Source organism: Lotus japonicus, chromosome 1, assembly GCF_012489685.1.
Source record: "Lotus japonicus ecotype B-129 chromosome 1, LjGifu_v1.2".
Lineage (NCBI taxonomy): Eukaryota > Viridiplantae > Streptophyta > Magnoliopsida > Fabales > Fabaceae > Lotus > Lotus japonicus.
The window spans coordinates 50,533,625-50,558,134 of NC_080041.1; the positions used below are offsets into that span (position 1 = coordinate 50,533,625).

Sequence of the window (24,510 nt, forward strand, 5' to 3'; positions counted from 1 at the left end):
AAGCTCTCAAGTTCAAGTTTCTGATAAGAAGACCTATAGAAGCTCTCAAGTTCAAGTTTCTGATAAGAAGAAAATGTAAGAAAAGAAGAAAGAGAAGGCTAAAGCTTCTACTGGGAGAAAAAGAAAGCATGTGTATGAATCTGACTCTAAGCCAGATGTCGAACAAGATGTCCTAGACATCTCAACCACTGCCAGAAAGTGAGTTAAGGGAAAAAAAAGTCCCTCTGAATGTTCATAATGCTCCCATGCACAATGTGTCCTTCCAGTCTGTAGAATTTGCTCAGAGGTGGAAATTTGTGTTCAAAGGAGAATTGCTTTGGAAAGAGAGCTGAGTGAAGAGGCTTTGAGTTTTAAGGAGATCATTGATCTTTTGACAAAGGCAGGTTTGATGAAGATTGTCATGGACCTTGGCAGGTGCATTGATAAGTCAATCAGGGAGTTCATTGTGAACATTCCTTTTGATTGCAATGATGAGGGGAGTGATGAGTACAGGAAATTGTTTGTGAGGTGGAAATGCATCAACTTCTCTCCTGAGATTGTCAATGAATGTTTCGGCAGGATCCCTAAAGCGGTGATTGAGGGGGAGCCTGATCTGAATACGGTTACTAACACCCCCACTGGAAAGCTGGTCAAGAAGTGGCCCAAGAAAGGATTGCTGCCATCTGGTAGGTTGACAACAAAGTATGATGGGCTACACTAGATTGGTGCTGCAAATTGAATGTCAACTAACCATGCTTCTGGAGTGACTCCTCAATTGGTCAGGTTGATTTTCTTGGTGGGAACAAGAGGCCAACTTGATTTTGGAAACCATGTTTTTGAGCAGACTATCAAGCATGTTGGATCTTTTGCTGTGAAGCTGCCTATTCTGTTTCCTTGTCTTCTGTTAGAGTTGATTGTGCCCCAACATCCTGACATTTTGAGGGCTGATGAGCCTCAAGGTAAGAAGCCCCTGCCTCTCAAGTTTGATTATCGTTTGTTTGCTGGGACACATGTTCCAGACATTGTGCTATCTTCTGCTAGGGAACTGCAAGTGCTAGTGGGACCAAGGCACTTGGGTCTAGCAAGGAGGACATTTGGATTGAGCTGAAGGTGTAACACCCCGATTTCCAGGTGTCACTTTAATAACCAAAAATAAACTTTACGCGGAAAACAGGTAATTTTTTTTGATTGTTTCCTTTTAATAAAAGCAATAAAGAAATAAAAACAAAGCCCAACAACTAAACTAACCGATAAACAACATATACAAAGGTACAGCCTCTGCTGCACTATCCCGTCACGCGCACACGCAGTGACTCCAAGGTAACATGCTCGTAGGCGAATATATACAAACCAAAACTGTACGCAAAAGCATCAAATATACCACTATCCAAGAGAAAGTCGGCCTCAAAATGGCCTCAACCCAAGACCCCTATAGTCCGACAGACTCTCTGTGATCCTCAGCAAGAGAACCACACAAAAAGCCATATATCGGGAACCTACCCGGTCCCAAAAGTAAGACGAATCAGAGCTATGACAGTGACAACCAACTCAAAAGACTCTAACCACCCATATCCCACACTACTATTATCGACTCTCCCTCGATCAGCCATGAAGTCCGGGTCCTCGTCGAAAGCTTCAGTAATAGACATTTCGCTCCGGGTCTTTCCCGCACAACGAATCATCACGAACCGGCTGACAGACGCCTGGCAGCAGGCCGACCGCCCAAACACAAACATACAAACAAAGCCAAGGTGCTAGGGTCAACTTACAGAATACAATAGATATACAATCAACATGCGATAAAGGGGGTATATATATATGTTGTATATATACATATAAGTTATGTATTGTATCAACTCCCTAATACAATTCAATCATCAAAACACATAACGATGTTTATCAACATCAAATCATCAATATCTCAACAGATATAGTTAGAGTGCATGATATGTCAATGCAACGTCAATTAAGAAGGTTCCGGAAGAAATAGGCTGGGCACGATCGAGTCGGTCCTAGCACTAGCATTGTGCCGACCATAACCCTCGGGTGTCACTTACAACCTTGACGTAGTCGGATCAGTCCTAACCCTGCGGGTCGACTTTTCCCTCCAACGAATGCCCGAGTTACCCGAAGGCATGCTGTACCCGAAGGTATATACTGTACCCGAAGGTATATAGATATACTATACCCGAAGGTATATAGATATACTGTACCCGAAGGTATATACTGTACCCGAAGGTATATACTGTACCCGAAGGTATATAGATATACTGTACCCGAAGGTATATACTGTACCCGAAGGTATATAGATATACTGTACCCGAAGGTATATACTGTACCCGAAGGTATATAGATATACCGTACCCGAAGGTATATACTGTACCCGAAGGTATATAGATATACTGTACCCGAAGGTATATACTGTACCCGAAGGTATATAGATATATTGTACCCGAAGGTATATACTGTACCCGAAGGTATATAGATATACTGTACCCGAAGGTATATACTGTACCCGAAGGTATATGTCGATTCGGCGACAAAAGACAATTATTTATGAAAGGAGTGCGATCACCCTTGATGACTTCTTGAGTCATCTGACTCATCAAATCTCGATGGTCAAAAACTGCTCCGACCCAAACTCAAAACAACCCAAGAGTTAGTGTCGGTCAATACAACACAACTGCACCAACAAGATTACACGAGGGTCTAGTGTCGGTCAATACAACACAGCCCAAACAACAAGAGCACTAGGTGTCGGTCAATACAACACGGCTCCACAACACTCCCCAAGAGTACTAACGTACTCGGTGACTTTCAATCATCACCATAGCTCACCTTAGTGGCTTTCCCAATTCCGATAACTCTCCAAACCCACAACAAAGGTCGACTTTTCCCCGCCTTTCGTAAATATTTTTCCGCTTCAGTTCTCCTATGCTTAAACGTTAATAAAAATGATTTCAATTCAAATTAGTCAAATTATGAGTTTATTTCTCAAAGTCTAAGTTTCCCAAGTCTTTATTTTTCGAAAGCTCTATCATTCTAAGTTTCCAAAAATCAACCACCCAAAATACATTTCCCGGGGAAAGTCTAGGAATTCCAACGAATCCCAACAAATGGCTAAGTCTCAAACCCCACATTTGGACTTGCCTAGGTTTGTTCATCCAACCCGAAATGTCAAAGATCACCGGATCAATGAACCTCCACTCCGAAGTTGCGTCAAAACGCTCAATTCAACACATCATCAATATCATAAGTTATGAAACAATCATAACAAGAAATCATCATCATATACAACATCAGATAAAGCATAGGTCGAGTTTATCGACGCCTATCATGCAATCATAGCTAAATATAGCAAGTTGCCCTAACCTCGAGCTGTTCCAGCTTCGCAAACAAAGTTCTCCTCAAACAATTGCTCTGAGTATTCCAAAGTTCCTTCAACTGAACCTCGGAGGAAAACAAAGCAGAAACCAAACAAAATCGATTAGTTCGATCGCAAAACAATACATAAACGATAGACAAAGCATTAAAGCTTCAGAATACGACAATCGGGTACGAAAGGACAAGTTTTCGAAAACGAAAAACTCCCCCCCCCTTAGGAAATAGCCCACGGCCATAAGGAGAAAAGGGCTTCGGCTCTTTTTCTTCGATCAAATCAATTCACAAGGTAGTTTTAGGGTAAAACTAAGGCAAAGAAACTGTCGGAACAATTTTCGGACAATCGGGCCGAAATACAACTATCCAGGGGCATTTTGGTCCAAAATAAAGGCTCAAAACTTCAAAGTTATCAGTTCTGAAAACAAATTTGACAGCAATGATCCTCATGACATCCGTGACAACAAATCCTAAAGGCACGAAGTCAGATTAAGTCTTTTCGACAATAAAGTTTCGAAATGTGAGACAAAAAGGGTTTTGAAACAGTTTTTCAGATCCTGGACAACTGGATCACAATCAGCGTTTACTGACAGAGGTTTTAGACTCAGGGGAACGTAAGGAACATAACCCAACCAAGAAATCGAAGAAATCGAACCATTTTAGAAAAAGCTCAAAACTGTGAGCACAGAAACGACTTTAGAAACGCAACAGAAACAACAATCAGAGGTAGGAATCGTGTTAGTTACCTCGATACCTAGAAGTAGGGACGAACTGCGCGAAGATTGGTCAAGTTTTCGCGAAAATCTCCTCCCCCCTTGCTCTCCACGAAATTCAGCCACAATAGGAAGAAAATGAAGGAATTTTTGCTTTTTGAGCTATTTATAGGCAGGCGAAATCGCGGGAAAATGAAAATTTCGCGATTCCGATTTTTGCAGCACGATCACCGTGGAATTCTAAGAGAGATTCTGGCGTCAGAATTCCAGAACTCAAAACAAATATCTAAGATTTAGGAAAAACGATATCCAAAACGCCAAAAGCGGTGTAAGTTAGTCTGTCCCGAAAAACTACTTTTTGCTGTGATGCTCAGACGACAAAACTTCCAACAGAAGAAAGATTGGAAATGTCGAAACAAGTTTGGCAACGCGGACGGAATCTTCGTTAGAAGTCCCGAATAGAAAATGTCTTCATCCTTCGCTCAAAACTAAGGTTTCGAAGCAAAGAAATTAGCGTCGGCGGACATCCGAAAAGTAAATACTATCGTGCGTACAGTCCAGAGTTCCGAAATGAAATGCTGGTCGAAGGAAAAATAAAGAGAATCTTTAAATTTTCCAAGAATTCGAAATATCGCCTAAACATTGCTTTAAAAGCGAAATTAGCCTATTCTGGACATGCTCGCCATAAGGCAGGTGTGCAGACGACTCGCACTAGCTCCGAAAGAAACAATGCCACATTCCTCGAGCAATTCCTGAACTTTCTTCTTCATTAATCTTTCTCAAATATCAAACTCCTGTCACACTTACACTGATTCCACGCGTGAGTCGGAAATTAACTTGTTCCGAAAATCCGGGTCTTACAGAAGGAAATTTCCAAGACCTTACACGATACCATTCACGCTAGCAAGGTGATGAAGCACAATGTGGACCAACTCATCAAGTTGTTGATTGATGTCCCTACTACAGAAGAGGAGGTTGAAGAGGAAGTTCATGATGAGGATGTTGAGGGTGCAGAAGAGGAAGTTCATAATGAGACTAATGAAGAGGTAGTAGAGGAATCTGAGGAAGAAGATGTGATTGGTTCTGAGAGATCTGCCACCCACAATGCATCTCTTTAGTTTGATTTTTCTTTTGGTTGTATTTGATGACGCTTATGGGCTTTTATTCTCTTGGTCTGTAATAAATCTGAGGGAAGGGATAAATATGCACTCTACATATTAAAGGTATGAAAAACGTATTGTCTATGATTGCTGGAATCATCTGAAGAACCTATCGTTAGGAAAATATCATATACTGTTTGATAAAGCATCGTTCAATGAATAAACATATCGACTGCTCTTATCATCTACTCATAGTTGTCCACAATTGTTAAAGTTAAACGTCATCATATCATCAGCACGTGCTCTACCAGTTATAATCTGAAGGGTCATATCACATTAAATGAGGAACAATTATTCTCGCAGCTTTAACGACTCCTGGAGTCACTGCCCATTATTTTATCCATTTCTCTCTCCACAAAGAAACCTCCAATGCACGATTTTCTAAAACTGTCACCTCAAACCCACAATCAGCGTATATCACCATTACTTAAGAATTTCTATCACACGCTATCACTTTCTTCCAAAATCACTTCACAATTTCTCTGAAAACTTTCCACATTCTCTACAATGGCCGGAGCAACTCCAGCTTCATCCTCCAAGACTTCCAGCAAGAAACCTGCTAAGGCTACGTATTCAGCTAAGGAGATGAACATCCTGCAACGTAGAACTGCCAAAATCGAAGAACAACGAAGGGTCCAACTTCAAGAAGTTGGAGTAGTGAAACTGAAAAGATGGGTGACAATTACATCGTTTCCCAAGATATCTTGATATGAATATCTTCCCGTTAGCGAAGATTGCTGGGCTGCCTGACTTATTTCACCAAGACTGGGAAACCGTCTACTGGGTGGCACGGAAGGAGGTATATGTTCCTTTAATCAAGGAATTCTTTGATTGTGTGGTAATCATCAACAGGGAGACGACAAAAACAAAAGCCAACAACAAAATCAGCACTCTCATAGTGAATGACATTGCTGAAGCCCTAAATGTAAGGCTTGACGAGGGTGAAAGGTATTCCGCGGTTTGGGATACCAGAGTGGGAGATTCAAGGTGCATCTATAAATATGCAAAGGAACCTTTGTCTTTTGAAGTCATCAATTAGATTGACGAATGCAAATTCAACAATGTAGTGATAAGCAAGGTGCTCTTGCCTAAGGAAGGTGCAAGAAATCATGCCAATGCACATGCACAATATGCATTGTACAAGAACTACAAGAGGGTGAAGGTAAACCCTGCTTATCTCATCTGGAATTACCTTATCAAGTTCCTGGAAAAGCACCAAGGAAACCTTCCTTTTGGCTCTTTGCTGACAACCATTCTGGAGAAAAAGGGTGCAACTGCTGAGTTCCTAGAATCATTAGAACGTTTGGATGAAGACATTGTCTTCCCAACCCTTATCAAACTTGGAGATGTCAGCAAAATGAACATTTTTTATGATGCATCTAAAGTACCTGAAGGGTTTCTGCCAAAGGAGAAGAGGGGTACTGAAGGAAAGAGGAAAGCTGAAGTGTTTGAACCGTCCGGTGAAAACAAAAAGAAGAAGCAAAAAGTCATTTCTGACAAGGCAGAAAAGAAACCGTATGGAAGAGTCGTTCCCAGAGTTGCATCCAGAGAGGTTCTAGCTAATCATTGCTCCACCACCTCTTCGTGAAGATGGTGAATATTCTGTTGAACTTCCCAATGAAGTACCTCTTGCTGAAAAGCCCAAGTCCCCCTCTGCTCTGGAGATAGTGAAGAAGAAGAAGATTGTAACACCCCGATTTCAGGGTGTCACTTTAGTAACTCAAAAATAAAATAAAGCGGAAAAGCAGGGTTTTTTTTTGTTTTGTTTAAATGAATAGACTTGTCGAAATAAAGACTCAACCCAATCGCGATTAACAGCGACTAATATACAATATACGTACAGCCCTCGCTGCAACCAAAAACATCGTCACGAGTGTCCTCCAGTGACGGAAAGTAACTGTTAGTGGTGCCCACAGGCAAACAAGTGCGACCCATAGTCAGAGTCATAAGCTTTATAAATACAGTTCTCCAAGAAAGTAAGTCAGCCCATAACAGCCTCCAAAAGACCTCCTATGTCCGACAAACTCTCTGTGATCCTCATGGAAGAGAACCACACAAAAAGCTAATAGTCGGGGACCTACCCTGCCCCAAACTAAGAATGACAATCAGAGCTATGACAACGACACCCGATATACTACACCCCTAACATCAGCCCTCATCCGATCCTGCATGAGGTCCGGGTCCACGTCGAAGGCTCTGTAGTAGTCATTTCGCTCCGGGTCCTCCCCGAACGACGAACCATCACGAATCATCTATTGAACGTCTGGCAGCAGGCCGACCGCCCAAAGACAAACATAAACACAAAGCCACAACGCGAGGGTCAACTCACATAATATAATAGATAATACAAGCAACATGTGAAGAATATGAGGTATATATATATATATATATATATGTTGTATATATACATATAAGTTATGTATTGCCTACCCTAAGGTATATACATAGCATGTTATCGAATCTCTAATACAATTCAATCATCAAAACACATAACGATGTTTATCAACATCAAATCATCAAAACACATAACAATGTTTATCAATATCAAATCATCAAGATCTCAACAAATATAGTTAGAGTGCATGATATGTCATGCAACGTCAATTCAAAATGTTCCGGAAGAAGTAGGCTGGGCACGATCGAGTCGGTCCTAACACTGGCCTTGTGTCGACCATATCCCTCGGGTGTCGCTTACAACCTAGACATAGCCGGATCAGTCCTAACCCTGTGGGTTGACTTTTTCCTCCTTTATGCCCGACATCAACAGGTCGATCCTAAACGTGCGGTCGATCATATCCCCCGCCAAATGCCCGAGGTACCCGAAGGCACCTTTCACGAATAAATGCATGAGTGCAATATGGTTAGCCAAACAACGACCGTCCTCACCAGGATACGCGTGTCTAGTTAGAGTATATTGTCCCTACGGTACCCGAAGGTATACTGTACCCGAAGGTATATTGTACCCGAAGGTATATTGTACCCGATGGTATACTGTAGCCGAAGGTATATGTGGTCATTGACCAAAAACTTGCTTAATCAGCAAAAGTGTTAGAGTTTATTGGCTCTACTGTACCCTAAGGTAAATGTCGATTCTGCGACAAAAGACAAATAAATATAAAAAGAGTGTAATCACCCTTGATGACTTCTTGAGTCATCTGACTCATTAAATTTCGATGGTCAAAAACTGCTCAGTGAGCGAACGAGTACCAATGTACTCGGAAACTTATAGTCCCCTGGCTTGTCTTTTAGATAGCCAAACAAATAAACTGCTCATCGAGCGAAGAGTACTTATGTACTTGGAAACCTATAGTTCCCTGACTTATCCCTTTAGATAGTCGAACCATAAATCTCCTCATCGAGCAAAAGAGTATAAACATACTCAGAAACTAATGAGTTTCCCCAAAACTTGAATTCGGCGACACTTCTCATTTTCCAAAACTAGTATCCAAGCCCTAAACTTTTATCTGGGATTGTTATCATTATTTAAAGAGTTCAGATGTTTTTTAGTAAATTATGAATTTTCCTTGAAAATTAGTTTTCTTTTATGTTTGTCTCTAATTTTATGAGTTTAAAAGATTCTATCATCCAAGTAACTCCCAGAGAAGGTCTCGATCCACTAAAATAATAATAGGGGTCCGAACCTCGGTTTGTCTCGTCAAACTTTCCAAAATCTCATCATGAGTATGGCATAGCTACCTGCTTTCCCACGCTCTGACGTAAAACAGATATATGTATAATTGCACAACCAAGTTAGCACAATCAAACAATCATGACACATATATCAACACATCCTAAGATTAACCATTTATCACATAGCATGTGAATCAATCAACAATCAATCAAAGCGATAAGCAAATCCCAATCAACAATGTCGGCCGAAGCCTCAGAAAACGGAGACACACGTCTCAATTAGTTCACTCGGCCGAAGCCTCCAGAAAACATTTCCTAGTCAATCAACAATCAAGTGCATAAACAATAAACCAAGTCGAATTGATCGACGCCTAAAACATTAGCTAGCAAGGTAAGTTGCCCTCACCTTAGCCAATTTTCTTACTAAGCTGCAACTCCAATCCAATCACATCTTTGCTTTCCCGTGTTAGCTTGCTTCCTTTTGTCCTTTGGCTTCGTCGCCAAGCGTTTCCTAATATTCGTACCGAAAATAAGTTTTAGAAACTTGTCGGCGAAGAGTCGCCTGAGAAAGTTGCGGCTCACGGGGTTGACGGAGGAACTGTCGCCGGAGACACAAAGGAAGGTTGTTCCTTCATCCTTTCGCGGCCAGAAGCTCAATGGCGATGTCTGTTTCCCCAAAGGATCGACGGTTAGTTCTGAAAGTTCATCCGAAGGTCGACGGTGGTCGTCGGGGTCGTCGAATAAAATGACCCAAATATGAAATTGAAAATATGGTTTTACTCTCCTCGCGGCAAGGATCGTCGCAGTATCCTTCGTTTTTCCATCGGTCGCCGGAGTTGACCGGAAAACGCCTCCAAAGGCGGCAGCGGCAGCAGTCGACGGCGACGGAACGTCGATTCGAAACATGGGTTTTGTTGTGGTCGTCGCAAGGGTTCCAATGGGACTAACCTCGCTGTGAACGGAGGCCCGAGGACACCGGAAATGAAGGGCGAAGTTGTCGACGTCGGCGATGTCGTTCTTCTCTGTTCTTCACGTTTTCTTCGTCGCTTCCACTGTTTCTCCGTCCCTAATGCATCAGACCTTGTCCAGAAGTTAATTCGAACCGTCCATGGGGTGTTTTAGCTCGAAAAACGTGGTGTTTCTCAATGGGTCAGAGGTGGTGCTCGCGTGATGGTGAGGTGGTGGTCGTGGTGTTCTTGGTTGTGGCCATGGAGAAAGAAGCTTGTGGTGATGGCTGCTGCTCTGTTTTGGGTGGAGAAAATGATCCATGGTGGTGCGTTTCTTCATGGAGAAGAGACAGTGGTGGTGGTGGTTTCTTTGGTGTCGTGGCCGTGAAGGGGAAGAGATGGACGTTGTGTATGGGTGCAGCGTGAGGGAGAAGAAGCTCGTGTTGGAGAAAAAGGGAGAATTCATGGTTCTGCTTGGTTCAGCCATGATGGTGAGAAGAAGTGTGTGTGTGTTCAGCCAAGGAGGAAGAAGAAAGAAAATGGGTCTTTGGTTGCCATAACCAGAAGATTGAACCAGGTGAGGGAGGAAAAAGCATGTTGATATTGGTGAGCTGTGGTGCTATAGCAGAAATTGAAATGGATGAAGAGAGAATGGTATGGTAATGGTCGTGGTTGGCCTCTTGATGAAGAAGATGGAAAAATAAAGTAAGGAAGTGCTGCAGTAACAAAGAATAGGTGAAGGAAGAAAAAAGTGGTGAGAAAGAGAGAATGAGCGTGAGAGATGAGTGGCCGAGAGAATAAAAGGATAAGAGCTGATTGGTTGAGAGGGAGAGGGAGCGAACGGGATTGGGTGATGGGGTGACGTGGAGGAGGGAGAGCCAAGGAAGAGGAAGATATTTTACCAATCGGTAGGAATTGATTTAGACACCGAAAGATTTAACTCATAGAGTTAAGAGAAAAATATAAGGATGATATATTTCTATGCTTAATCCTCAAATTAGTCCCTATCTTTGTGTAGCCGTCTGAACCAGGTCCCTGACCGGAAAAATTTGTGGAATAAATCCCTATCTTTGAAAAACGTATGAAGCCAGTCATCGCCGGAGCTCAGAGCTCCGGTGAGTGATGATGTAGCATGTTGACTGTGTAAATGAAGGTGACATGGCACTAAAAAAAATTAAATTAACATAATTAACTTAATTCTAATTATAAACCAAAACTAATTAAACAGTCTTAATTCCCGCCAACTAATCCTAATTCCCTAACCAATTACCCCAATTCCCAATTCATCAACCATTCAGAAATTAATCCCAATCCTGAACTCTAAATCTTGTTCGTCCTTTTCTCCTTCCTCTGGATCTGTCTTCGTGTTTGTGTTCTTCCTCACTCAATTTTCAGGAGTGATTCTCACGTTCTTCTTCTTCTAGGTTTGTTAGATCTGGTCTTTTTTTGCTTGTCTTTGATGAAACCCAGGATTTGGGTTGAAAGGTTGGAGCTATGTGGGGTTTCAGGTTCGTGGGAAGAGGAAGGTGAAGGTAATCTCATGGTGGAAGGGGTGAGTTTCGGTGGGCTGGGGTAGCCAGTGGGTGATTGGGGTTCTGATGGAACTGGGTTCTGAGAAACTTCTGGGTTTTCAACCTCAATCTCCACCGCCGTCGTTGGTGGATGTTTGTTTCTGGGACTCGCGGCGGTTGCAACTTAACGGTTTGGGGGCTGCGGCTGGGTTTCCTCTTTCCACAAGGGCTACGAAGGTGCTCACGGTAGAGGTTTGAAGAGGCTTGCCAATGTGATTTTCTAATTTTGATTTGCTTTTTGGGTTCAAGATTTATGTATTTTTCTTTATATGTTGATATTGCTTTTGGTCTGGGAATTATTATGGTTAAGGAAGTTCATCATGGTTAACAAAATACGTGACCTGCACAATTATTGTTGTGTCTTTTGCAATTTTTGTTGTCTCTTTTCTGGGTTGCTTTTGCTCTTGGAATGTGACTAATGTAAATTTGTGTTGCAATTTTTGTTGTCTTTTTCTGGGTTGTGACCTGCACAATTAGAACTCTTGGTTGGTTTGATTGAATGTTCTTAAATGTTCTTCAACAAGTTCTTGTTTGATGTTTTGATTTGATTTTGGGTTTTAGTTTGATTTGGAGATTAATTTCTGGGCTAATTTCTGAGTGGTTGATGAATTGTGAATTGTGGTAATTGATTAGGGAATTAGGATTAGTTGGGGGGAATTAAGATTGTTTAATTAATTTTGGTTTATAATTAGAATTAGGTTAATTATGTTAATTATCTTATGTGTAAATTAATTGAATTTTTTTAGTGCCATGTCACCTTCATTTACACAGTCAACATGCTACATCATCACTCGCCAGAGCTCGGAGCTCCGGCGAGGACTGGCTCCATACGTTTTTCAAAGATAGGGATTTATTCCACAAATTTTTCCGGTCAGGGACCTGGTTCAGACGGCGGCACAAAGACAGGGACTATTTTGGGGATTAAGCCAATATTTCTATATAAAAAATTATGAGGAACTCTATGAAATGATAAAATATAAATCAGGATCACTTTGAGCAAATTAAAATGATTCATAGACAAAGAAGTGAGTAAGAATTAAGCCAAAGAATAATTGTTAGACAATTAGAACAAATATGACGTTGTCATATTATGCAATTAAGCTAAGTATCCTTCCATAAAAGGCTGATACTTGTTTCAGATTCATTTTAAATGAGAAAATGGCTTGAACGCAGTCTGCTTCAAAATGCCGCAGAACTACTTTTTGCAATTGATGTCAGATGAGAAAACTTCCTTCTGAGGAAAGATTAGAAACATCGAAAGAAATCGGTACACACGTGTGAAATCTTCATTTGAGGCTCCGAATAGAAAAAGTCTTCATCGACAGTTTATTTTAAGGTTCTTGAGCTATCAGAGATTCAGTTTCGGCAAACTTCCGAGAATTCGAATCGGTCGTTCGTACATTCTAGGGTTTCGTGTCGGAACACTTGTCATGGAAAGAAATAAGAGAAATTCTTATATTCCTCTGAAGATTTTTGAATTTCGTTTCTACAATGCTTTAAGAGCAGATTAGCCCTTTACTAACGCTTTCGCCCTAAGGCGGACGTGAATAAGGCTCGTGCTATAATCTATAGCGACTACGGTACTATTCCCAAGCAATTTCCTGAACGTTCTTCTTCATTAAGTCATCCTAAACAGCATTTTCCTTTACCAGGTCCTTTTGCGGTTAAACCGATTCTACTCGTGGGTTGGAAAAATAATTAAAAATAATTATTTAAATCTAAGTCTGAAATTTGGGTCTTACAAAGATGCTGATGTTGAGAACCAGCCTCTGAACAATCAATTTGTCACTCCTCGAGCCTTTGAGGAATACAAGGAACAGATAAACAAGCAACTGCATGACATTGCTCATGCAATCAACAATCTTATTGGCAGATTTGGCTAATGGCCACTCTCTATCTCTTCTATTTCCTCAGACAATTTATATTTTTCATTTGCTATGTTATGCTGCACTATCTAACGCTTTCATTTTAGCTATGTTATATGTCTGACAATTTCTCTTATATCTCAATCGTTTAATCTGTCTGCCCGCTTACTCTACTTTTTGTTTGGATGCTTATTATCTGCTAATTATCAACGCTTTAACATCTCTTTAATAATGCCAAAGGGGGGGGGGGGTATAGAGCTTAGGAGAAGTTAGGAAAACTATAGAGTTGTATGAAATAGATTATGAATATTAATGCTTTCTAAAAAGGTTTTTAATCTTAGGGTGAGAAATATCGAAAGAAAACCTAAAAGTTTTGAAAAGTATAGATCTTATCAAATAATTTCAATCCTTACTTGCAAAATATTTTATCCTAAGGAAGATAGTCTATATAGAACTCAGGGGGAGTTTATGCCTTCTTTAAAATATTTTCCCCTACCCTCTATCCTTTTGTTAAAAATTGTCATTATCAAAAAGGGGGAGATTGTAAAGTTCAAACGCATCATATCGTTTTAAAATGTAATTTTGATCAATAACAATTTTCGTATATATAGAAGCACCTCATTATCCTAAGAAGAAAATTCTAGCATGTGACAATCCACCACCTCTTCGTATATATAGAAGCACCTCGTTGAAATCTAAACTTCTCAATTGATTTGAATTTCAGGATTTATTATGTTATAAATAAAGGACTCCAACGTCAATCTATCCTAAAGATAAAGATTCAAATTTGCAAGACTATCAAGAACACATGTGACACAAGCTGAGCCACATCTACTTCTGATCATTTAATGCCAGCTCATCATTTAGAAAGTTGAAGACAAATGTCAAAGCGTTAAAGATAAAGTCAGAATGCAACCAGCTGCTAAGGATTCAAACGAGATTACGTGAAGACTCTCTCTTTCGTTCAGACACGCTGACCAAAGAGGAAAAGTACAACATGTCAACATCATATTTCCAAATTGTCTCACTTCTGAGAAGTAGCCAAAGTCTATTGCCACCTAATAGCTGACAAGCTTCACCTTTTCAGCAAAAGGATAGACTTAAACAGTAGCATGCATTTAATGCATCTACCAACCGGAGCCATTTGAATCAACGAATGGATCTATCTCACAACGGCCAGAACAACGATATGATTTGTCTCACAACGGCTTACAACAAATGCAAGCAAATATTTAAGGCGATTGTGAAGAAAGAAGAGTAGAAGAGTTAAGAGCGAAAGAACAAGAACACCAAGCATTCATTCCTTCATTCTTCTAAGCATTCAAAGCTCTTCAAGTTCACAGCAGAAATTCTTTTAGTGTCAAATCCTTGGCCACCAAATCAGCAAGAAAAGAGATAGAGAACCTAGATCCTTAAAGAGTCGAATCTCTTCATTTATTTCTCTCTAAGAATCAGAACTCTTGAGTGGTCCAAAGTCATATATGTAACACTTAGAGTTCCAGTGCCATAAATTCTCTACCATCACTCTTGTATGAAGAGAATCTTTGTAGAACCAAACGATCTTGTAAAGATTGTAGGAGAAGTCCTGGATAATACTTGGAGGAGAAGCCTCATTTCTTTCGACGTTTGTGATCTTTTTCTAGAAGGAAGTTTCTTCATCCGACGTCAATCGCAAAAAGTAGTTTTCCGGCGTATTTTGATCCATACAGTGTTTGAATTGTTTTCTTCAATTAAAAGAGCCTTGAAATCAATTTTGGCATTCTATCGCTAAATACTTACTTAAAATCAGCAGATGAAAGTACCTAAACGACCGGACCCGCAAAATCTTTTTTTTCCTCATTTTCTCTCTCCTATAAAAGAAGAAAAATCAAATTTTCTTCTCATTTTTGAAGCTTAGCTGTGGAGCTTGGTGGAGAAGAGAGCTTGGTGTCGTTTCTTTGTCTCTTGCCCGATTGTAGCGATTTCAGTTGCCTCGGATTGTTATCGAGGTAACCATCACAACTCTTGCAACCTTTCCTCGTTTATGATGCCTTTTTTCATGTCTTTCTGTGCTCAAAGTTTTGAGCTTTTTGTAAAAAAGTTCTTTTAATTTGATTTCTTCTTTAAAACGTCATCTACACCTCCTATACACTTCATAATCACGGTCCATGCGCTTAGATTCTCGCCGTGGCGCCGTAGATCTGAAATTTGGACTCAAAAACCCATTTTACATCAAGTTTACTTTTTGAATAAAAATGTTATGATCTAACTTATCACCCTTAGAATTAGTTGCTATAAAATGTCTTGTTTACAACTCTATCAGTTTACTTTTTGAAAATTTCAACTTTGAGCTTTTGAGCCTAAGATCTTGACAAAAATACCCCTATGTGCGTCTTAAGTCCCGTAATTTTTCCGAGAGTTTTTTTACCCTAGATACCACCTAAGATTGCCTAGGAATTAAATTAGATCGATGAAAATGTTCGGGAAGCCTTGTTTTGGATGGTAGCCGAGACTTTTGAGTTTGGTTCTGGGAGAAAAATAAAATATGGGCTAGTGTGGCCTTATGTTTATTGTAGCCCTTTAATTCGTCGAAATTTTGGCTTTGTTTTTGTGTCGTTCTGAGTTTTGAAGCTCGAGTTATGCGCGTTTTAGCGAGCAAAAGGTCCTGCAGCCCATGTGTGTGACCTTCAGTCCTTGTATGAATTGTTATGAATTCTTTACTTGGACTTTGGACTTGAAATTTTGCTCGGGTTTAAGAAGCTTGTTGTTGATCATGTAGTAAAAATCTTAGAATTTTCTTGGTTGGTTTCATAAATCTACAATCTCGCCCAAGAGGCTACATAGTTTTGAGGGTTGTTGAACAAATTGTTTTTGTACAAATCTTGAATCGAATCAAAACTCACCCATTCGGGGAAACTCTTCCATTCGTGTCTAAATGTTGAACTCTGAGGCTTCGAAAGCTTTTTCCGGTTTTGATTAGTGTTATTAGATTGTATTGTTTCTTAGTGACTAAGCAATAATATTTTGCTTAAGGTTTGAACGAGTTTGCTGAGGAAAGAAGTTTTGGAGCAAGTTGTGAGGTTTCACAACGGAGGAGGACGCCCCACGGAACTTGCTGAGTTCGGGATTGGTTTTGGATCGAACTGTGACGTTGGGCTTGGAAGGAGAAATCAAAGGTAAGGGCAACTCTCCTAGTTATTAGCTATATGCTTTAGGCGTCGATAACTTTGACTTATTTATTGCTTATGTTGATTGTTACTGAGATGAATGCAAAATGTTTTCTGAGGCTTGGGTCATTGTTTAAACTTGAGACTTGTGTCTCCGTTTTCTAGGGCTTCGACCACTGTTTCCTGTTGAAGCTTCGGCCGTTTATCGTGGTTTCAGTCTTATCGCTTTCTAGTGATAGGACAAGGATATGTTTTACAGCATTGTATTACGTTTATCACTCGTGTGAGTATGATGATAATAGTTGATGGATTGAACCTCCTATTATTTATTCCTTGATTAAGGGGTTGGTCCTTAATCCTATTATTATTTATTTATCCTTTGATTAAGGGGCTTGTCCTTAATCCTATTATTTATTCCTTGATTAAGTAGATGGTCCTTAATCCTATGATGTATTACTTGATTAAGAGGATTATCCTCAATCGCGTGCTCTAGTATTTGATTTAGAGGTAAGACCCTCAACATATTATTTGTTGATTGAAGTATAGACCTTAATCGCGTTAGTTGATTGACTCCTGGGTCGTGCAATTACATTAGTGACACTTGGTGCTGCCCTGGCGAGGGGGTGGAGATACACTTACGCGCGGGCGACGAGCGATGGACTGATGGCTTGATGTTCAGATACTGGAGATGGACATACGCCGTCCTTAATTATTATTTATACGTTGATTATAACTATGCTAAATCTCGTTAGGACTTATATTACATTATTCTTGGAAGTTGACTCTTTCTTGCCTTGTTTCTTTTGTTTTTGCTTGGGCAGTCGGAAAACTGCCAGGCTATAACAGGTGGTGCTGCGAGTAGCTGCTGGTCGCTGAGAGAAGGTGATTGGATTGAATGATGAGAAGTCTTCCTTGGAGTTAGTGGACCAACCGAAGACTTGTAAAAGTATTGGTTAGATGTAAGGCTAGAGCCTTGGGTAGAAAGCTTACCATCATTGGTTAAAGCTTGCAGGGTTAATTGAATAACCTTACTCTTGATTTTTGGGTAGGTTTCGATGCATTGTTTCTCCGCGATTCTCCGGTGCGGAAGTCGTAGGGAGTATATTGGACTTAGGGAGTTATTGCATCTTAGATTCTGTTGTTGAACTACTTCCTACTTCGTCGTATCGTTTATGTTATGAACATATGTCTTCACCTTCAGGTGCTTGCCTTATCAAGGCTGGATGTATGGGTTGGGCATGTGTATGCATGACATGTTTTGGAAATGTCTTTGAAAAGAAAAGGAAAAAAATTGTACTCGTTTCTGAAAGCCCTTTATGAAAATCATTTCATTCACTTTAGTAGGTTACTATTTGTGATCACCGAAAGTCGGGATGTTACAATTTTAATTGTCTCTGAATGATAGCTCAAGTGGTAAGAGTTATGACACATGAATTGAGTGAGAGAGGTCCATAGATCAATTCCTAAAGGGCGCAATTTATCTTTCCGATGTAAAAAAAAAATTCAATTGAAGAACTTTTGGATAAAATTATTAGAAAAAAAGGTTAACATGACGACAATATCAATCAATATATATTAGAAAAGAAGAACTCCATCAGGCTGATTTAGTGACGTGTCATTCTCACATTAATTCTTAGTGACGTGTCATTCTCACGTTAATTCTCATAAAAAAAATCCAGTGCCATATAAGATTTACCTAGATTACTCCTTACTGAATTTATTTCCAAAACAAATCTTGAAACCGTTTTTATTATCTCTTTAAATTAAGAAAAGTCTCAAGCCTAATTTACTACATATTTACAGGAATCCCGTGATTTCTCCTTTTATTCTTTCTCATGATCGACAATATAAAAAAATGTAATGCTGAGATTATAATCGAAAAAAAATATGAAAAATGTGAAAAAAAAATTATTTACCAAAAAAGGGTTAAAAAAATCATATTTACCAAACTAGTGTGTTTTTGAGAAAAAGTAACGGACGCCTGGCCGCAGGCAATAAACCGTGGCCTAAAGTCGTGAAAGGCCACAGTTCTTGCAACGGTTGCGGAACCGTAACCGGTACCTTTTCACATTCACACTAAAATTCACCTTCTCCAAAAAATTCGTATAAAATTATTTCCATTTATGACAAATGAATTTGTATATGTTTTTATAATTTCATATGAGTTTATTATATTTATTATTGTTTTTTATAGATATTTATTTTTAAGAACAAAAGTAAATATGGGCTTTTCATTTCTTTAAATGTTTAAAATAAATATTTTCACTAAAATTATTATATATTTTTAAAATTTCATGAATTTAATATATTTTTTTCTTTATAAAAATTTAAATAAAGATCTCATCTTTAAATAAAGAGCCATTATTTAAATCTCGTGAGTTTATTATATTTTAAACATTTAAATAAATAAAAAGCTCATATTTATTTTTGTTCTTTAAAATAAATATCTATAAAGAACATAAATGAATATAATATACTCATATGAAATAATAAAAACATATAACAATTTATTTCTTATAAGTGAAAATTATTTATACAAATTTTTTAGAGAAGGTGAAAAATGTGAAGAAGTTAGAGGCTACGGTTCAAAAACGTGGCTAGAACCGGTGTTTAGGCCACACTTCCCTTAACCGTTGCATTTTTCGACTTTAGGCCACGGTTTATAACGATAGCCCTGCTTCCGTGGCTTTTTTCTCAAAAACACACCAGTTTGGTAAATATGATTTTTTTAACTGTTTTTGGTAAATAATTTTTTTTTCACATTATTCATATTTTTTTTCATTATAATTCATTAAAATTTAAAAGATTTTTCCCAATTATCTAAGATACTGCATAAGTCATCTCCTCCTCTATATATTAATATATATTAGAAAATAATTATATAACTTATCTTTTGTTGACACGTGTTTCCCAATTCCACAAAAAGATATTGAAACCGAATTTTAAAAGATTTGCCATAATTATCTAAGATTAAACAAACACGCATAATCACATTCATGATTAATTGATATATAAAATACAATAGACATATTTCCCGTGCAACGCACAGGAAAAAAACACTAGTATGAAGGTAAAATTAATAAAAAATGCATTAAAGATTGAATCAGATTCTTCAGCTGTATATGGCTATATGCTTACTGACAGCGAGCTGTGAGGATGACCACCCTTGATATTCGATTGTCCGGGAAATTCGTCGGCTCCTGAGAGGTTTTGTGAAAGTGGTTTGGGGACATGTCTTCCATGAAGCTAACTCAGTTGCGGATGCGTTGGCAAAGCATGGGGTGGGCTTGGAGCTTGGTGTTCGTGTCTTTGATTAACGTCTAAGTTCTTGCTCTATGGAAATCTTTTCTAATAGTCCCTTGACTATTTAATTAGAGGCTTGTTTATTTTAGAGGCTTGTAGTTTGGGCTATTGAGCCCACGCGAACCATTGAAAAAAATTTGTGGTGTCTTGAGAAAGCGCAAGCGAAAACCTCACCTCCCGGCTCCCACTTCTTTCCCATGTTTCCATCACATAGTGAGGGAGCTAAGAATTAGAAAGATCTTTGACCAAAAAAAAAAAAGAATTAGAAAGATCAATGGCACAGCTGAGTGTGGGTCTGGGAGGAATGTCTGCATACAAATTCCAACTTCACATCCCTTTCTATTCCTCCTTCTCTTCCATTTCCATTCCCATTCCCCCCTTCAACATCAAACCCTTTACTCGCACTGCCCTTCGTCATTCTCATCATTCCCTCTCCCTGCTCCGTTTCCGCTCTCCCACTCATTGCAGCAAAATCAAGAACTCAGGTATGTATGTAGTAATTAGCAACTAACTAACTTTCGGACTTGTCTTCACTCAATCATCACATGCTTCGTTCAGGTTGGGTTTGACATTTTATCGAACACCTTGTCCTCAAAACTTCAAACATCCCATGTCGTTTACCTCATTTCTGTGCTTGGTTAGATTTGGTGCCGCAGCTGGAACTTGGGAAGCCAGAAAACAAAAGGAAACCCGAGAAGCGAGCCAGCGGAATATTCTGGGTCATACTCCTCAACATCGGGATATTTGTGGCTGACAAATTTTTTCAGGTACCTATGCTATGCTGTTTCATCAATCAATACCACTAATCAACTATAGAAAATATAAGGAGTACTTCATTAATAAACAAATATTTGTATTTTTTATGATGTGATGTGATAAGGAGAGAAAGATACGGAGAAAACTGGAGTGTCTATGGGTGTCCTTACTGTTTGGATTTTCATGTATCATTTCTGTTATTACTAAGATTAACTCTGAATTTCTTGCTTGATGCGCGGTTTTATGGTGCTTGTTGTAACATTAAATATTTGGTTCAAAGGAAGTGACAGAAGGGGAAGGAAAGAGGGAAGAGGATAAACATACCCTTGTTTGATGTGTGTTGAATCCAAGACTGGTGAAGGAATCCAAAGAGAAAATGGAAATGATGAAGTGTATTCATAAGAATGAATGATACATACATAGTGATCAATTTAGCTTTTCTATTCACAAACTTTGATCAGACTTCAGTAACAACCATGTACTCTAAACACAAAGTTTAACTAAATCTGGTGATTAAAACTAACTTTAAGCAGTTAAATAGTAAGTTAACTAATTAGAAGTTCTCTAGGTTAGTTTCTAACTAAGTTTGTGATGCTGAAAATTTGGTTGAAGAGGGAAGGAGGGAGGGGGGAGAAGAGAGGAAACATGCAAAGTAAAGTAAAAACTATTAGAACTGGTAATCTGAATTGCACAAAGAATCAAGAACAGAATGAGAATTCTCCAGAAAATGGAGAAGAATCTTATTCAGATGAACAGAGAGTGAGATACAAGTTTCCTAGAGAGAGAGAACTAACTGAATTCTACAATTCAGTTCCAACAAACTCAACTAGCCAGAAAACTCCTAACAAACTCTAACTGACAGCTATTTATAAGCTGTGTTACAATTATTGACTAATTCACTTCCAGTCCCCAATAACTGGATTATTACAAGAGTGACCCAGAACTCACTCACTAACATCATCCTTTCCCTTAGCTGACCTTCTAACATACACATTGACTATAGGCTTTCCCTTGATCCTATCAAAAACCTTAACTGATATGGTTAGAGCTGAAGTGAAGATACTCTAAAACTAAGGAATAAGGCTTGCATGACATGAACGTAAAGAATTTCATGAAGTTGGTAACAGGCAAACAGAGGGTTGCTAGCAAGGAATAACATGTAAAATGTATAAGTTTTGAAAGTTTTGTAAAATTTAGTTCTCTAGGTTAGTTAATGCAGTCTACAAGCTCGAAATTTTCCCTCCACTCCAGTCTACAAACTCGAAATTTGCTGGGAGGAAATTTTTGCCTGTTCATTTTCCCACCATCCCCTCCAAACTTAACCAAATAAGAAATTTTTCTTGGGATCCTTCCCCTCCAAGTAAACAACAAAGAAATAGTAAATACCTTCTTATAAAAAAAATTCATCTTTTATTCATTAACTAGTGTTCTTAGGGTACTCTTTAGCATTTGGCTCTATCTATTTACTAATATGAACTCAAACAATCTGCTTTTGTCACATTTTCAAATTTCATATATGATGCATGGTCTTATATCATTTCTGCTAGGTTAATGGCATTAAGGCTATGTACCTGTACCACAACCGGCCTTCTTGGTACCAGTTTGTCACGGCAACATTTTGCCATGCTAATTGGTGAGTGCCCTCCTCGCTTAGAATTTGCATTACACAAGAGCTGGACTGAAAGATCTTTTTCTTTCTTTTTTTTCCCTTTTTTATTTCTGGGTTTGTGAACTATTTTCTCATTATCTCATTTTACAATCTGACTAATGCTGTAACTTGTTTCAGGAAGCATCTTTCTAGCAACCTTTTCTTCTTGTACATTTTTGGTAAGGCTGTAATAGGGCCACTCTTCTTTCTGGAAATTGAGTTGTCGGAATTGATGCTCAATTGTTTGGTATTGCCTCATTCCTGCAATAGGAAAGCTTGTTGAAGAAGAGGAAGGAAACTTTGCTTTGTGGCTTTGTTACATTCTTACTGGTGTTGGAGCAAATCTTGTTTCCTGGTTGATTTTACCAAGAGATATAGTCTCTGTTGGAGCTTCTGGTGCTGTTTTTGGGCTATTTACTATTAGTGTCCTTGTAAAGGTACCTGGATATAATTCTAAATTTCAACGTTCATTTGTTTCAAGTTATTCATCCATGTTCATAGAATTGTCCTTTAACTTGTTTTAGATGTCCTGGGATTGGAGGAAGATACTTGAGGTGCTTATATTGGGTCAGTTTGTTGTAGAGAAGGTGAGCATGAGCAGTAAATATTTCTTAGAAGTTACTTTTATGAAAACACCAAGAACTCAGATTTTTATCCTTTACACTTCTCTAAAGTGAGTGGTGTACTAAGTTATAACTTTTGATGGATTGTTGAAATTATAATAAAGAATAGGCTAAAAAACACTTTTGGCCCCTGATGTTTCAAGTTTGTGCAAATTCTGCCCTTACTCTATTTTTGTCGACGTTTATACCCCTCATGTTTTCAAACAGTGCACCGTCTACTCCTCCATCAGTCAAACATTAAAAAACTAACAGAATGAGCTGATTTGGCTTTTCTTTTAATATTTTTTGGACCTACCACGTGGAAATTACAAGTGAAATTGGAAAAAGGGGCATGAGAAATTCAAACTCAAGACCTGTAAGTAGCAAAACATTCATTTAACCAGTTCAGTTACATACATAATTGATATATAGATCAAGCAAATTTAATTTATATCATTTCCTTGATCATCATTAACTTCATATACTCTTCTTCATCTCTCCAATCCACTCAGGAACCTCTCCTGAGAAAGCATGACTGACGGAGGGGTAGGCGGTGCACTGTTTGAAAATATGAGGGTAGAAACGTCGACAAAAATAGAGTAGGGGCAGAATTTGCACAAACTTGAAACATCAGGGGCCAAAAATGTTTTTTAGCCTAAAATATATGTGCATATGCAATAAATTATGAAGTTCCTGAAGTCTCAAATGTTGATTTTTCAATCAATGGTCATAATTCTATACTTTATTCTCTAGATTATATACCCTTACTTTAGTGCAGTCAAATCTGGAATGTAATATTCAATTAAAGTGGGGCCGAATCTGGAATGTGACATTAAATTATTTTGCTTTCGTTGTGTAAATCCTCTATCATAATGTGTTGTTCTACATTGGTGGTTTGCTCTCTGTAATGATATGATGTCTTTCATGTTTGTCTTTATTAGTTGATCACCTTTAGGACTCAGTGATTTTGGTTATACATGAACGACAAGTAGTATCTTCTTTAGTTGATAAGTTCATTTTGTGGTATAGGTCATGGAAGCAGCTCAAGCTTCAACATCATTAACCGGAACCTTTCGCGGAGGCTACTCATTGCAAAGTGTCAATCATATTGCACATCTTTCTGGTGCCCTTGTTGGTGTGCTTTTGGTTTGGCTCCTTAGCAAGGTTCCTTCCGATCCTTCTGACCAATAAACCAATTTGCGCAAGAAAGCAGGCCGAACTACAAATGTTACTTCGCTCAACCAATATTTCAAATTACAAGTGTCATATATTTTGCTATTTCTGTAAATAATAACAGGAACATATCAATTGGGGTACGGTCTTAAAGAGAATGCTTACTACAGGTTTTCCTGATGCGGAAAACTTGGAACTGAGAAAGATTCCGTGTAATGCTAGAAGATTTGTTGAATGTTGTGAATGATCATTTACAGCGAAGAATATATATAGAATATTCTTTTACTCTACCTCTACTTAAAGTTGCAGGTCATGAATTTTAGTTTTTTAGTGTCTTAAAGGCGACACCGAAGGAGCTCCCATAATTTTATAATATTTTTTTTACATTTTTCATTATATGATAATGTGGGGCAAAGGTTAAGTGGGTAATGAACCCTCTTTCGGAGAGTGTTCTTGATAATGGATCCATCACTCTAGGGTATAGGAGCAGGAGCTGGAGAATCCTCGGGTGCAAGGAAAGTGTTGGGACTTGAATAGGCTCAGGTACAGGCGAAGGAACTGGAGATGCTCCTTGAAAAGGTTCTACTTATACTAATAGGAATAAAGTAAGCAAGTGAAAAGGTTCAAGTTTAAAACATG

At 38.7% G+C, this 24,510-nt stretch overlaps 1 protein-coding gene across 1 annotated transcript; it reads left to right on the forward strand.

Moving 5' to 3' along the window:
• Positions 1-19,810: 19,810 nt before the first annotated feature.
• On the forward strand, positions 19,811-24,161 carry LOC130744457 (rhomboid-like protein 11, chloroplastic). The gene is made up of 7 exons (XM_057596657.1): positions 19,811-20,177; positions 20,335-20,459; positions 21,996-22,081; positions 22,235-22,275; positions 22,367-22,533; positions 22,621-22,683; positions 23,728-24,161. Exons 1-7 carry the CDS (start codon positions 19,967-19,969, stop codon positions 23,887-23,889), a joined length of 855 nt encoding a protein of 284 aa, XP_057452640.1. The 5' UTR covers positions 19,811-19,966; the 3' UTR covers positions 23,890-24,161.
• The last annotated feature ends 349 nt before the right edge of the window (positions 24,162-24,510 follow it).

Bases quoted from the DNA above. Each gene is read 5' to 3' on its own strand.
- LOC130744457 (XM_057596657.1), top strand. From the start codon at position 19,967: ATGGCACAGCTGAGTGTGGGTCTGGGAGGAATGTCTGCATACAAATTC. The intron at 20,178-20,334 runs GTATGTATGTAG...GTGCTTGGTTAG, and splicing joins CAGCAAAATCAAGAACTCAG to ATTTGGTGCCGCAGCTGGAA. The intron at 22,082-22,234 runs GTGAGTGCCCTC...AACTTGTTTCAG, and splicing joins ACATTTTGCCATGCTAATTG to GAAGCATCTTTCTAGCAACC.